The following is a 14,659-nucleotide window of genomic DNA, read 5'->3' as shown; positions in this document are numbered from 1 at the left end:
GTGTGTGTGTGTGTGTGTGTGTGTGTGTGTGTGTGTGTGTGTGTGTGTGTGTGTATCAGAGTGGCCCTTGTTTGGCCAAGGCAGCCTTTCTTTGTCACTATTGGAGGCCGTCTAAGTCACTATATGGTGTTTTCTATGTCACTGTTTGAAGGTAGAAGATTAGAAGTGAATGTTATGGGAATTCTTTGGCCCCCCTTTTTTATTTCTCAGTGTTGTTGATTAGCTTGTCCTGTGGCATGGTGTTTGACAAATACACTGTGGGTGGTTGGATGAGTAGGTGGTTGGCGGGTGCTCTGGTGTGGTCTGCTCGTTCTTTCCTACCAAACATCTATCATCCTTATCTCCCCTTCTTCTTTTTTTATGTTTGTTACTCTCTTGTAACACCTCTAATCTTCTGGCGCTCATATGATCTTATGCAGTTGCGAGCGCCGTAAAACCTCTACTAAAACGAAAACTAAACTGGTTGGATGATAGCCCTAGTAAATTCTAATGTTGTTGTTTCTCTGCTTTTGGTTCTGTTCTCACGTCTTACTTTTTTCCCATGCATTACGTGATGGTTATCACATTGTTCCTTTTTACTCAAACCAAATACAGTCGAACCCTCTCTAACAGCCACCTGTTGGTGGTTGGTGGGTGCTCTGGTGTGATTTGCTCCTTCTTTCCTATCAAACATCTATCGTCCTTATCTCTCCTCCTTTTTTGTGTATGTTACTCTCTTGTAACACATCTATTCTTCTGCACTGATATGAATTTATTGTGTCGCAAGTGCCGTAAAAGTCTTACTAAAACTAAGCTAACAGCCACCTGTCCAAAACGTCACATATACAAATGACTGCTTCCCTCATCCTCCCGTTGCGTTTTTTTTCTGAATATTATGATACTGTCCATAATGACCACCTATCTAAGGTGGCTACTTTTCCCCTCAACAACATCATGGACAGGTTCAATTGTACATTACCCCCCGGGGCGGTGCCACTGACTGAAGTGTCTTTAGGCCTTTCCCAAAGGGGGGAAATTTCTCGTTCATGCACAGTAGATTTGTAAATGGGCTGATCCATCAATGTCACGCTCATAACTGTGCCTGATCTACAACAGGGAACTGCTGCTTTTTCTTTCCTAATCCTTACTATTGTCCGTTTTCCTCTACTTCTTTTGTATGTTTGTCACACTCTTGTGACCCACTATTTCTGGGGTGCCTTGATAGTCGGTGCAGACTTTATGCTGTTGAAGCTAGAAAGGTGAGCAGAGTAAGTCTTGGATTCCCTGTAAGGACTTCTCTGTTGACATCCACCCCTTGGTGCTCATATGACTTTATTCAGTTGCGAGCGCCCGCAAAACCTCTACTAAACAATTGTACATTGTTTCAGTGAACCATAATCTCAAATGTTCTTTGCTTATTCTCTTCTCTTCACTCAAACAACAAACATCTATTGACTTTATTTCTTTTCCTTCTTTTCTTTGTATAGATTTTACTACTCTCCAGTAACACTTTAATCTTCTGCACTTTTATGACTTTTTTTGTTACAAGTGCTGTAAAACTTACTAAAACAAACCGTAATCTCAAATGGTCTTTGCTTGCTCTGCTCCCATTGACTCATAACAATGAAATTTCTCATGTCCTCAGTGAGCCAGTCATTTGCATACTCATTTGGGAAAGAGGTGGAGAGACTTGGCTTTGACACAAACCGGCGCAGGGTCTGGAGGATGAGCCATGCTAATGACACATATGAGTAAGTTGTAATGTGTGTGGATGTTGGGGGGGGGGGGGGGGCAGATATTTAACCTTATCCGTACACAGACTACTATGCAAAGCATACTGATCGGATTAACGAGTAAATTTTCTCTTTGGAAATGATGGCACAGTCCCCCACGTCGTATGGATACGAGAGTAAATCACGACATACGGATAGGGTTAAAGGATATAAAAGGCTGAAAGGAAGGGTAGGGGGTATAAGGATGGGCAAGATGGAAAGAGTTGGAGGGGGGGGGGGTGAATGCCTGTGGAGCTATTTGCCTTCTCCGTACTTGTATTAGTTTAGTGGGGGGGATGGAGACGGAGGGAAAGATTTTTAAAAGGGATGGGGAGTGGGGGGATGCTAGTGGATGTTTTTTTTTTTTTAGTGTTATAAAGTAAGTTTAAAGGCAAGGAGGAAAAACAAAATGTAAAAGCAGTTTGAGGATACTAGACTTGTTCATAGGGCTGGATATGAATACTATCTTTAAACTGAAACATTTCTAACATGATGTAGAGGTATGTGTACACAGGATTAGATGCTATAAAAATGATCTTCATTATTATTTTGACACTGGTGCAATATTTGATCAATATCTAAGATACGTTGAAATAAAACTAATCTCACAATAATGGAGGGGAAAATCGATAAAGATTAAGACTTGGAAGAATGGTGATTAACGTGATACCAATAACATTGATAAATTATACTTGTATTGCTAGTGTTTTTGCTTGATAGTAGGCCCACTGTGCTTTACAATTAGTCACCCTGACAGACTTTGTTACATATCGAATCTATTTTTCCTGGGAAGCATTCAGTTCAGAGTAGACTGCTATTGTGCAATTGTTGGCAAACTTACAAGATCTTTCACTGTTTTAGCCAGGCACCCATTCCCACTGATGTGAAGTGAGGGAAATTTGTTTCTTTTGCAAAGACTCAGTTTGGACCAGAGAAAGGGATTCAAACCTACAGGGTTGTGAGTCCTGATCACTTGGCTCGAACGCAGCCTAGCAATGTATTAATACCATGTAATATGTTCTGACCAAATTGTGTTGATTTTGCCATAAACTTGTACTTCTTTTTTATGTTTATTACTCTCTTGTAACACCTGATCCTCAGCTCCTGTTTGGCTTAATTGTTATGGTATTGCAAATGCCATGAAGCTCTCACTTAAACAAAAATGTACTCAAACAAAATAACATGTCTGCATCTCGACAGGTTTTGCCCTACATATCCCAAACTGCACCTGCTTCCCGTGACGGTCAGCGATGACAAACTCAAGGACAGTTTGGACTTCAGAGCCCTCAAACGTTTCCCGTCTGTTGTCTGGAGGTAAGCTAGTTGGCTATATTGATATATTGGCCACACCTTTCCCACTGTGCGCACCAATTACACATATATGAGTATCAGTAAGTTACCTGGGGTTGTGCGGAGGTAGGCTAATTGGCTATACAATGGCTACGCCTTTCCTTTTGTTTTTCTACCCTCTTTTGTTTCTCAGGTTGCCATCTTGCCTTTTCTCCGTTCTGAATTGCTGATATCTTGTCTGTATGGATCTCTTTAACTTGTGGGTAGTTGGAGGACACTACTGTTAGATCCTTCTATCTGTTACTCTTGCTTTCTTACCACACACTTAATGAACGTTAACATGGTGGTGTTCTTCTCTTTAACCAAAACTCAAATTCTAATATTGTTGTAAAAGATTTTAGACATAAACTGACCCTTTGGTACTGTCCCTCTACTGTTTCTGTATATCTTTTTGCCCAGACTTAGATGACAGTAGGGTACATCATTCATTAGCTTATGGTTAGATTGCTTTCAAGTGTTGAAAGAGCGTGGTCAAGTTAAACTCATACCATACTATAAATAACTGTTATGGTGATTAAAAAATACAAACCCCCCCCCCATTATTTTGATAATGTACTTCTGTTTTACACATTGCTCATGCTCGCCGGTGGTTGGAGGGCACTAATGGTTGTCTTTTCTTTCCTGCTCCTGCCGTAATTTTTTCTTTCTTTTTTTCCCCTGCACTTTATGATTGGTGATGTTAAAAAGCTACTATTTCCCTGAACCTGACTAAAGAAACAAAAAAAAAATTGTGTTCTCCTAATTTCTTGAATGCCTCAAATTGTGTCGATAGGGGTGCAACACCCCTGCAATAAATGATAAAACAATGTGGCTTCCCACAGAGACAAGAGCTCGGGAATGGTGTTGATCCGCAGCAGCCAGCCTCTGTCCAGCTTCCTGGGGGTCAGTTACTTCAGCAACGACGCTGACCTGCTACTTCTGGATGAGATTGTCAAAGCTTGCAACAGGTCTGTACAGTGCAACCTTCAGTTTGATTGGTTTAGGGTTCAGTGCTTAATTCAGATTTGTCAGACAAGATTTTATGAGTTTATCATAAATATTTTTATGTGTTTGACCCAGGCTCAAATCCGAGATTTCGAGACTTTCTACCTTCTTGCCTCAGTCCTGGTTGAGATGATTGTTTTAAATTCTGAAGATCTACTTCTCGCTTAGCTGTACAATACTGCTTACAATTAGATAGTGTTTGTAAATATGACGACTGTCTCTAAAGTAAAAGATTTTTTCTTACAGAAAAGTATTGCTGAATTGAATCTAGTATTAGTTTACATAGCATGTCAAATAGCAGTATGGCGAATACAATGCATGAAGAACAGCCCTCACCATTATGGCCCTCATGCTTTGCAGGACACGATGAATGCTGTTTGCCACTGCAGTATCTTGCCTTCTTTGCCACATAAAAAAAAGACTGAGGTTAAATGTGTTCATGTTGAGTGTAACCATTAATAATCATGATTGTTGTTCCAGAGACTGGGAGTTTATTCAGTCAGAGCGCCAGCCCCGCATGGCTCCTCCCCCTGTAGAGGCCGACGAGAACCCTGGCTGCTGTCAGGGTCAAGGTGACGGGTCAGCGCGGCCGGAGGAGGATGGGGCTCAGGGTGGATTGGTGGGACAAGGGGGCGGAGCCTCCACTGGACATGAGGCCAGCAATGGCACTGACCAGCACGGTGAGTTAGCTAACCCTTGTCCTTTGTGTTGCTTTGTCTGCTTCCCTTATTGTCTGTACTCTCTGGTCACAGATGGTTGAAAGGCTGGAAGGTCTTACTTCCTTACTCTCCTATTATTAGGTTATCTAGAGGTTAGGCTCTTCCACCCTCAGCTATAGGGTTGTGGGTTCAAATCCCTTTAGAGTGTCATTGTGTCCTTGGGTGTACACTTAACGCAAATATTCCTCACTTCAGCCAAGTGGGAATGGTTACCTGGCTCTTGACTTGGAAAGATTAGATATTGTTGGTTGCTAGTGTTTTAGCTTGATGATTTTGGGCTTGTACATTTGAACAGCCGGCGATTTTGGGCTTGTACATTTAAACAGCCGGCCTACAATTTACTGGTACATTCTGTAAGAAATGGTCTTGTGGTTATTTAAAATATGAGCAAAAAGACAATTATTGACACTGGCTTTTGGCGAATGTTCTCTTCCAGACTCCAGCAATCCTCGCATGCTGGCCATTGTCGACTGCCGCAGCACAGCCGGCGTGTGGGGCAACAGCTTCAAGGGAGGAGGAACAGAGGATGAGGGTAAGAGAGGATTTTTGTCAAAATTACTATTTTAAAAAAAGCATTCTTCTGAAATCTGAATTTTAATTTATGCAAAAACCCCCCCCCAGTTTCGCTTTAATTTTGTCACGCAAGTAGGGTACAGATTTAGATTTAGCTAATTAAAAAATGTGGGGCAAAAAATGAAAAAGGCGTTTTGTCAGCTTACAGCAGTATACGAGTAGGTCTGGATGTAGAGGCAGAAGACATATGGTAATCCATCGTAGAGGATCTTGCTTGCTTGAAGCACAGAGCATATTGACTCCCCAGTGTAAGACTCTGTCATATGTCACTTTCCAAAGTGGCCTATGGCGGCTCTAAAATTATGTTTTGATGAGACTGAGATTTGGCAGGTCAAGTACGGCAGTAAAAAGTGTGTTAGAACTGGTAAATGTGGAAGATGCTAAACCATTTGAAAAATCACGGCCTGTGCTTAGAAAATGTGGCAAATTCACAACTTTTTTGGTCCGTGGAAAAAAATAAAAGGCTAAGACATTTGGACAACTCCTTCAAATATTAAAAACATGGTGTCAGTGATAGTCGGTTGAACATATTAACGTGTGATCTTGCTTATGTCTTCCATTTTGTTTCTTGATGTGTTTTCAGTCGTCTACAAGTGCAAGCTGATCCACCTTGATCTGGCCAACATCCATGCTATTCGTGACAGTTTCAATAAGCTGCGCACTTTGTGCCACAATTATCCAGAAGGGACGTGAGTGAAGATTGTTTTTTGCTTTGTGCTTTACTATGGAAGCTTGAGTGTCTCAATATTTCCTGTCTTTGACAGTGATTGAAAGGCACCACTATCAGGTCCTATTTTTTCCCCACTCTTTTGTTTCTGTCCATGGGCTTTTTTTTATTCGCACTTAAAGGCAGTGTTCGTATCAATGTGCTTTGTCTTCATTTTAACTAAAATCTAAAAAAAAAAATAAAGTCAATGTGCCTCTTTTTACTCAAACTGAAGCTCAGTATCTGTCTTTAGTTTGCATTTAGCATCCATGATGATATCTTTTCATATGTGATGCTTAAATGACTGAATTGTATGGATACTGCTCTGAAACATGTAATATCAGTTATTTTCTTTTTGGTGTCAGGAACTTATTGTTGATGTCTGACAATTTCCATGTTTGCGGGTGAACATTAATTTTCAGAAAAGTTGAATAAATCCCCCCCCCCAATAATCTATCAGAATTGCTAAGAAATTATGTGTGAACTGTTCGTTTCACACATAATAATATTAACAATTGTAATACGCTTGTGAAATCCCTTTTAAATTGTTTTGTTGGTTTCAGTTACTTCAAGAACCTGTCGGGCTCTATGTGGCTGAGCTACATCTCCCAGCTGCTGCGCGGGGCCAACATTGTGGTGGAGCTGATGAAGGGCAAGAGGCGGCCGGTGCTGGTGCACTGCTCTGACGGATGGGACCGCACCTCGCAGATCTGCTCACTGTCTGAACTACTCATGGACCCGTACTACCGCACCATTGAGGTGAGACAGACGAGAGGGACCTAATTGTGTCACCGAGCACTGTCAACCCCTTCTTTGACTAATTTGCATAATTTTTCGCTTTGTGCTGTACCACGGACGTTTCATGGACGATGGCAATAATTTGCCACTCCTGGTTGCCTGTCAGACGTTATACATACGTCCCAAACATCTGGCTTTACTTCTTAATAACTTTCCATGTACAAGGATATTGCTTTCATACAATCTCTGATTCTGTAGGGTAGGCCTACCTTTCTGCTGGTTCTTCAAACCAACTGATTTTTAGGAAAACATTGCTGTTTTTGTCTATGTAGAACTTTGTACTTGTTATAAATTCGTTCCTCCCTCCCACAGGGCTTCCAAACGTTGGTGGAGAGGGAGTGGCTGCACTTTGGCCACAAGTTTGGGGAGCGCGGAGGCCACGACCCCAAGTGCTCGGATTACAACCAGCAGAGTCCCATCTTCCTGCAGTTCCTGGACTGTGTCCATCAGCTGACCCGACAGCACCCGGCCGAGTTTGAGTTCAACGAAGCCTATCTGGTCAGTGGCATCTTTCACTTGCTTTGATATGAGGAGGAGGAGGAGGAGTTGAGAAAAAAGAAGAAACATGAGTGGAGGTGTGTTTTGTTCCGTCTAGACTCGGGTTCGAGGATCCGGTGCCAGAATCTCCGCACCACCCTGGTTGATTAGTATCGAAAGGAATAATTGGGATAAATGTTTAGGGATAAATTAAAAAAAAAAAAGATTAGTGTGCATCTTCCTCTTTCAATGTGCTCAGTAAAGCTGTGCGTTCAGTGAGTGTTTTGATTTGATTATTCTCATGTTTTTAATAAGAGCGATTGAACAGAAGTTTTGACTTGAACCCTCCTTTTAAAGCAAAACAAATTATGCATTTTTTTTGGTTAGGAATTGACATACAAAACAGGTCATACAGACTGTAAAGCAAGAGACAGAGTATTGCAGAAAGGTCCAAGAAGCAGCTTTCATCCACTGAAAAATCTGATGTTGCTATTTTTGTCCTGATCTTCTTCATTACATGCAGAAGACTGTAGTCTGACAATTGTGGTGCCTCTATTGCCTGTAGTAAAACCACCAACACCACCACACTCCCCCACCCACACACACACACCTTTACTCTATGTCTGCTTTCCTATCGAACATGTCATCTTTATCTCTCTTCTATTCTATGGTACTTTCTCTTAACGCCTCTAATGATTGGTAGTTATGCTTCTTGTTTGTATTGCAAGTGCCATAAAACTCATACCAAAACTAAAACCTCTATTTTTGTCCCGTTCAGATCAAGCTGCTGAAGCACTCCCAAGCCTGCCTATTTGGCACCTTCCTGCACAACTGTCAGCGTGAGCGCGACGCGTGTCGCTTTACATACGGGAGTGTGTGGGCCCTGCTGCAGCCGGGCAACACGCGCTTCCTCAACCTGCTGTACAAACCCAAGCAAGAGGTGAGTCTTTGGGCTATGTGATATCACTCTGGGCTTTGGTTCGAATTTCCAATTGGGGAGGAGGAAAGGTTCTTGAATACTTACGCTTTAAGAATTTTCACGGGTAGTTGGAGGGCACTACTGGCTGTTGCTCAAATCCCCATAGGGGGAGAGGAAGGGGGGGGGGGGGGGGGGGGGGGTGATGGTAGTGTCTTGAACTACCTTTGTTTTATGAATTTTTTTCCAGTGGTTGGAAGGCGCTACTGGTAGGTCCTACTTCCTGACATTCCCTCTGTTTTCTGTCTGTCTTGTCTTACTTTTCCCTGCACTGAATGACTGTAGTCATGCCATTGTGCTCCCTTCACTCAAACAAAACAAATAAAAGGATTTTTCAAGGCTCTTTAGGTTGGTGGTTGGACGGGTGCTTTGGTGTGGTTTTCTCCTTCTTTCCTATCAGACATCTATTGTCTATTAACATTTAGCTCTATTAGTGAAGTATCTATTTAACTTCCTTTAGACAATGTACATATGTCTGTGATTTTGATGTGTTCTGGAGACCTACCATAACAGCACTATTAAACAGTCACACATGGGTGGTTGGTGGGTGCTGTGTGGTGTGGTTTACTCCTTTTTAGCCTTTCAAACATCTATCATCCATATCTCTCCTTTTTTTGTGTTTGCTACTCTCTTGTAACTCCTCTAATCTTTGCACAGGTGGTTGAAGGGCACCACTGGTAGGCCCTACTTCTTTACTTGCCCTCTGTTGTTTCTGTCTGTCTGACTTCTACCTGGCAATGTATGGCCATTATTTTTTCAATGTGCTTCTAACCTAATCTTCGGAATGTATATGACCTATTTGTGTTGTGAATGCTGTAAAATGCTTACTAGAACAAACCGTCACACCAACCGTCTGGTACTCCAGGTTCTGGTGGCCAAGTTCAGCGAGCACGAGGTGGAGCTGTGGAAGTCTGTGTACATGGAGGGCCACACCTCACAGACAGACATCTTCCTGGAGCCCCTGCTGGCCGCCGACGGGGAGGAGGGCCGGGACAACAACCCCGCCGCCGAGCCCATGCCTCGCACCAGGTCAGTCGGGGTCGACCAAATCTTGAGTTGATAGTGCAGTAAAACACCTACTCAAACAATCTGTGGGGGGTAGTCCTGTTGAGCAGGCTTAAAACTACCCCCCGGGGCAGTGCCCCTGACTGTAGCGTCTTAAGGCCTTTCCCAAAGGGGGGACATTTCTCGTTCAAGCATTGTAGAATTGTAAATGGGCTGACTCATGTCACGCTCATAACTGTGCCTGTTCTACAACAGGGAACTGCTGCTTTTTCTTTCCTCATCCTTAATATTGTCATTTTCCTCTACTTCTTTGTATGTTTGTCACTCTTTTGTGAGGTGCTATTTTGGGGTGCTCTGATAGTCGAAGCAGACCTTGTGCTGTTGAAGCTAGAGCGGTGAGCAGTCTAAGTCTGATTCCCTTTAAAGACTTCTCTGTTGACACCCACCCCTTTGCGCTCATATGACCTTATGCAGTTGCGAGCGCCGTAAAACCCTCTACTATAAAAAAAAGGCTTAAAACTCACCAGACGCTTTGGATAAATGACTGTTATTGTTCCACAATGTGCTTCTCTTTAATCTACTCAAGGCACATGGACTTTAGTTGGGGTAGTCGTGGTGAAGCAGGCCTAATACGTCACCAGACAATTGGATAAATGACTGTTATTGTGCACATGTGCTTCTAATTAAACTCAAGACACATGGACTTTTAGCGGGTGCTTGAAGGGTGCTTCCTTTGGCAGTTCTTTTTCTATTTTTTTGCATTTTCCTTGTATTTATTGACTGTTACTGTGTTGTAGGGCTCTTCTAGGGAGCCTTCAGTTTATCCTTCTATCTTGCTTTCTCCTTGCACTAAATGACTGTTATTGTGTGGATGTGCTTCTGTTTACTCACACCAAATCAAACAGACTTGTCATCTTACATGTAGATATTGTTAAATACAGTCGAACCTGCTCTGACGACCATCTGTAAAAGACAATCACCTGTACAAATGACACCTCCCACTTCTTCTCATGCTTTGTTTAATTTTTCTGTATTGTAATGACGATTTACGAGGCATCTGCTTTTCTCCTTTTGAAAACAGGTTATTTTGGACAAGTTTGACTGTATTGTCAAGGTGATGCTTGCGTGTCTTTTTGATAATATAAAAATTGTACTTCTTTCCTGTGAATATTACTGTTACTGTTTTTTAATTTTCCTAAGACGAATGCACAGTGAATACTGCCTTAACTGCAATCCAGAGTAAAGAAAAATTCTGAAAAACCTCTTTTGTCTTGCAGGTCCATGGAAGAGCTGTCGAGAGCCAACGCTGACAACACCCGACGTAACAGTGACCCCTCTGTGAACCCTGGACAGGACTCTGGGGCGGCGGCCGACCCCCACAACACGTCGTCCTCCTCAGTGGAGGTCCTTCAACACCATGCGGAGGACAAGACGGGGAGTGGGTCGCTGCCGGGGGACGGGAGCGCGGGCCGGGTCGTGGACTCGGCTCCTGCCTCCAATGGGAGCGCTACTGGTTTGAACGGGTCTTCTAGCAGCCCCGCCGCCGTGCTCGCAGTTTCAAATCCTGGGGCTTCAGACCAGGCGGACGTTTCAGTTGCTCAGAACAATAGTGTTGATTCAGGTCTTTCAGTGAACACCCCTCTGTCGTTATCGTCGTCAAGTCGGAACCTGCTACAGGATAACGCTGGTGGCTTGACCACTGGTCAGTCTGGCGGTGAGGACAGCGCGGGTGTCGGTGGTGGGAGCGTTGTTGCCAGTCTCCCAGTGGACAATATCCCCGAAGGGGATGAGTTTTTGAGTTGTGAACAAATTCCTTGTGAAGGGGAGGACGCAGAAGGTCTTTCAGTGCGAGAGAGTGCTGGCGGTGGTGGTGCCGAGGATGGGAAAAAGGACTCTGCTATTTCCAGTGGACGCGAACTCTTGTCTGGTGCTGTGGCCCCGGGCTCCCCGCAGAAGATGAGAATGTCGGACAGTAGCAGTCACATCTCGCTGTTGTCTGAGCGGCTGGCAGAGGTGGACGAGACGGGTGGCTCTGTTGGCAACGGTCAGCACCTCGTTAGTGGACATCATCAGCATTCCCAGGATGATTCCGAAGCACTCAAAAGCCACGACGATAACGCAGCACCATCTCAAACAGATGGCGGTGACGGTGCTGGCGATGTTGTTGTCCAACATTCGACTTCAGAGAATTCCATGACTGAAAATGGCCGTAAAGTGGAAAGCACCCACCCAAGTGCCGGCTCCTCCTCGTCCTCCACCCTTGCCCCCTCCTCTGTCCCCAGTCCTGCGACTGTCAGGGTGTATCAGCAGACTAGCGCTAGTCCGATCCCCGGCCGCAAGGTGAGCAGCGGTACTAGCAGTAGCACAAGAAAGTTGTCTTTCTCCGTCATCTCAGCAGAGGCCCCCGAGCAGAGCCCGTCAAGCTCATCCACCTCCTCTGCCTCCACGGTAGTCGGCTCCAAACAGCTTGATGTTTGCACAAACACGGACAAATTTGTCACCTCGTCCCCACCACCCCTGTCATCCTCCTCGTCCACTACCTTCACACTCTCCTCCTCCACCTCCCAGATCAAGAAAGACAGCAACCACCATCTAAGCGACACGCACGTGGTAGTAGACGGGTCTCCGTCTGGCGGAAAGACCTTGCTCTCGCGCCGCGCCCGCGCTGCATCGGGCGCCAGCAGGGACCTGAGCGTCTCTCCCAGCGCGGGCAGCGGCAACTGGACGGACACGGGTCGGCTGCGGCACCCCAGCGGGAGCGACTCGGCTCTCAGACGTTGCATTCGCTCCACGGTGTCCACCAGCACCACGGACATCAGCGACTCCTGTGTGGGGCAGGTGAGTGGGACTGTTAGCTTCTCGCACCCTCTAGTGTTGTGTCAGTAGTGTTGTAAAAACCTACTCAAGCAAACAAGCAAACAAGACCCTCAAGTCTTCTGGAGGGTGCCACTGGCAGCCCCTTCTTTTTTGTCTTTTTTTTCTGTTTTGCTTCTTCACCTCACTGTATGACTTATTGTGCTGATTTGCTTCTCTTCACTCAAGCATTCTGTCTTATGTGCCTCCAACTGGACTGCCTCAAGAACTGACTTTTGTGTGTGACCAAAACTGAGCCGATAGTGTCGTAAAAAATAACTACTCTAACAAGCAAAGAACTTATTGTGTTATAAGATTAGGCTTTATCCCATGTCACATTTAGTGGGTGGTTGGCGGGTCCTCTGGTGTGATTTGCTTCTTCTTCCCTATCAAACATCTATCGTCTTTTTCTACCCTCCTTTTTGTTTGTAACTGTCTTGTGGCGCCTCTAATCTCCAGCACTTATACGACCTTATTGTTTTCAAGTGCCATAAAACACTTACTGTAGGAAGTATATTATCCTGTAGTATCGCCATCTTCCTGGTGGTATGCTGTGTACCACTCAGCCGGCTTCTGATGTTATATTTAGTGTCCATGAGACCATGAAACATTTGACTGTTGGTGGTTGGCGGGTGCTCTGTTGTGGTTTGCTTCTTCTTTCCCATCAAACAGCTATCGTCATTATCTATCTTTCTTTTTTATATTTGTTACTCTTTAGTAATGTCTCTAATCTTCTGGCGCTAATATGACCTTATACAGTTGCGAGCGCCATAAAACCTCTACTAAAACTAATACTAAAAACATTTGACTATCAAATGACTGATATGATGCCGTGCTTACAAGACACATCGGGATTGATTGATTTCAAATCAACATAATCTCTTGTGAATGCTTCCTTGTTTTCACTCTTACCTGTTCATGAGTGTGGGCTGACGTGGGTATCAAGTACAATTGAACCAGTATAGAGCAATGCCATCCTGTGACTTGAGACACCTCATTGTTAATACACTTATGGAGATTCCTGTTTGTTTTTATCCGTGCAATTGTGAACCTATAACTGAACAGCAGACACTCAGTTTATAAAAGTGGAATAGGGAACCAATGCCTACATTCTTGAGTATTTTATAACTATGCATTGCTATTGAAATCTACAACTTAATGAATTCCAGATTAAATAGTCATGTATATTAAACGTTACTTTCATTTAAACTTTGAGGTCTGAAGTATGTGTTTCTTCTAAATAGTGATGCAAAAGTTGGCACCACCAGAATTATATATTTATATTTATATATTATATTTACAGAGATAATTGACAAATCAGTTGTAATCATGACCATCATTTATCATATAGAGTAATATACAACCCTTCATGATCATTTCAATCCCTTCCAATCCCTAAAGTGAGTCGATAGTGCCGTAAAACACCTACTCAATCAATCAATCAATCCCGTGGTACAGATCCTGGTACCCTCCCTGGAACGCCAGACCAGCATCAAGCAACGCATGGACGTGGACGGCCTGGCCTTGACCTGCGACCCCCGGCAGGAGCTGCTGGCCCAGCTGTTGCACTCTAAGGAGCAGCGCATTGTGGAGCTGGAGCAGCTGCTGGCCCGCGCCTCGGAGATGATCCGGCGGGGGCGCCACCTACAGCAGTCGCCGCAGCCCACAGGCATGGAGGACCTGGTCAGTTGGGGGACTCGTGGTGCAGGTGGCAGGAACGCTGTTTCCTCCTCTTCCTCCTCCTGACTCTTGCGCCTGCTCTTGCTCCTCTTCCTCCTCCTGACTCTTGCGCCTGCTCTTGCTCCTCTTCTTCCTCCTCTTCTTCCTCCTGACTCTTGCGCCTCCTCCTCCTCCTCCTCCTCCTCCTCCTCTTCCTCCTCCTGACTCTTGCGCCTTCCTCTTCCTCCTCCTGACTCTTGTGCCTGCTCTTTCTCCTCTTCCTCCTCCTCCTCCTCACTCTTGCGGCTCCTCCTGTTCATTCTCCTCATGCTCTTCTTCCTCATCCTCTTCCCACCTCATATTTATACTATTTCACAGTTTTGTTTTTCTTCATCTTTGTTGTCTTCGTCTAATTTGTTGATGGGTGGTTTGCGGGTGCTATGGTGTGGTCTTCTCCTTCTTTCCTATCAAACATCTATCTTCCTATCTCCCCTCCATTTTTTGTTTGTTACTCTCTTGTAACCCCTCGGATGTTTGCCACTTATATGACCTTCTTGCGTTGCAAATGCAGTTAAACTCTTACTGAAACTGATAAACTCGCCGTCCTCCTCCTCCTCATCCTCCCTCCTCATCCTCCCTCCTCATCCTCCCTCCTCCTATTTATACTGTTTCTCTCTCTCGTTTTCTTCATCTTTGTCGTCTTTCTCTACTTTGTTGCCCTTTTTGCCCTCTAGATGTCCTCCTCCTCCTCCTCCGTCTCTTCTTCCTCTTCTCCTTGTTCTGCCTTCCTCCTCCTCCTCCTCCTCCT

The 14,659-nt window shown here is 44.5% G+C and overlaps 1 protein-coding gene across 1 annotated transcript in view; it reads left to right on the top strand.

The window, feature by feature from the left end:
* The window catches only part of LOC101857759 (myotubularin-related protein 4), a gene marked incomplete in the record, with an annotated part of 29,925 nt that overhangs the window by 11,592 nt on the left and 3,674 nt on the right, over positions 1-14,659 (top strand). The window contains 12 exon segments of the mRNA XM_005112285.3: positions 1,625-1,730; positions 2,952-3,065; positions 3,923-4,048; positions 4,566-4,765; positions 5,241-5,336; positions 5,961-6,066; positions 6,647-6,842; positions 7,194-7,379; positions 8,137-8,298; positions 9,200-9,363; positions 10,617-12,177; positions 13,651-13,875. Coding sequence (XP_005112342.2) covers positions 1,625-1,730; positions 2,952-3,065; positions 3,923-4,048; positions 4,566-4,765; positions 5,241-5,336; positions 5,961-6,066; positions 6,647-6,842; positions 7,194-7,379; positions 8,137-8,298; positions 9,200-9,363; positions 10,617-12,177; positions 13,651-13,875 — 3,242 coding nt within the window.

The sequence above is a fragment of the Aplysia californica genome, unplaced genomic scaffold (assembly GCF_000002075.1).
Source record: "Aplysia californica isolate F4 #8 unplaced genomic scaffold, AplCal3.0 scaffold01227, whole genome shotgun sequence".
Taxonomy (NCBI): domain Eukaryota; kingdom Metazoa; phylum Mollusca; class Gastropoda; order Aplysiida; family Aplysiidae; genus Aplysia; species Aplysia californica.
Note: the sequence above shows the minus strand (reverse complement) of the source record. Positions and strands in the feature narration are given on the sequence as shown.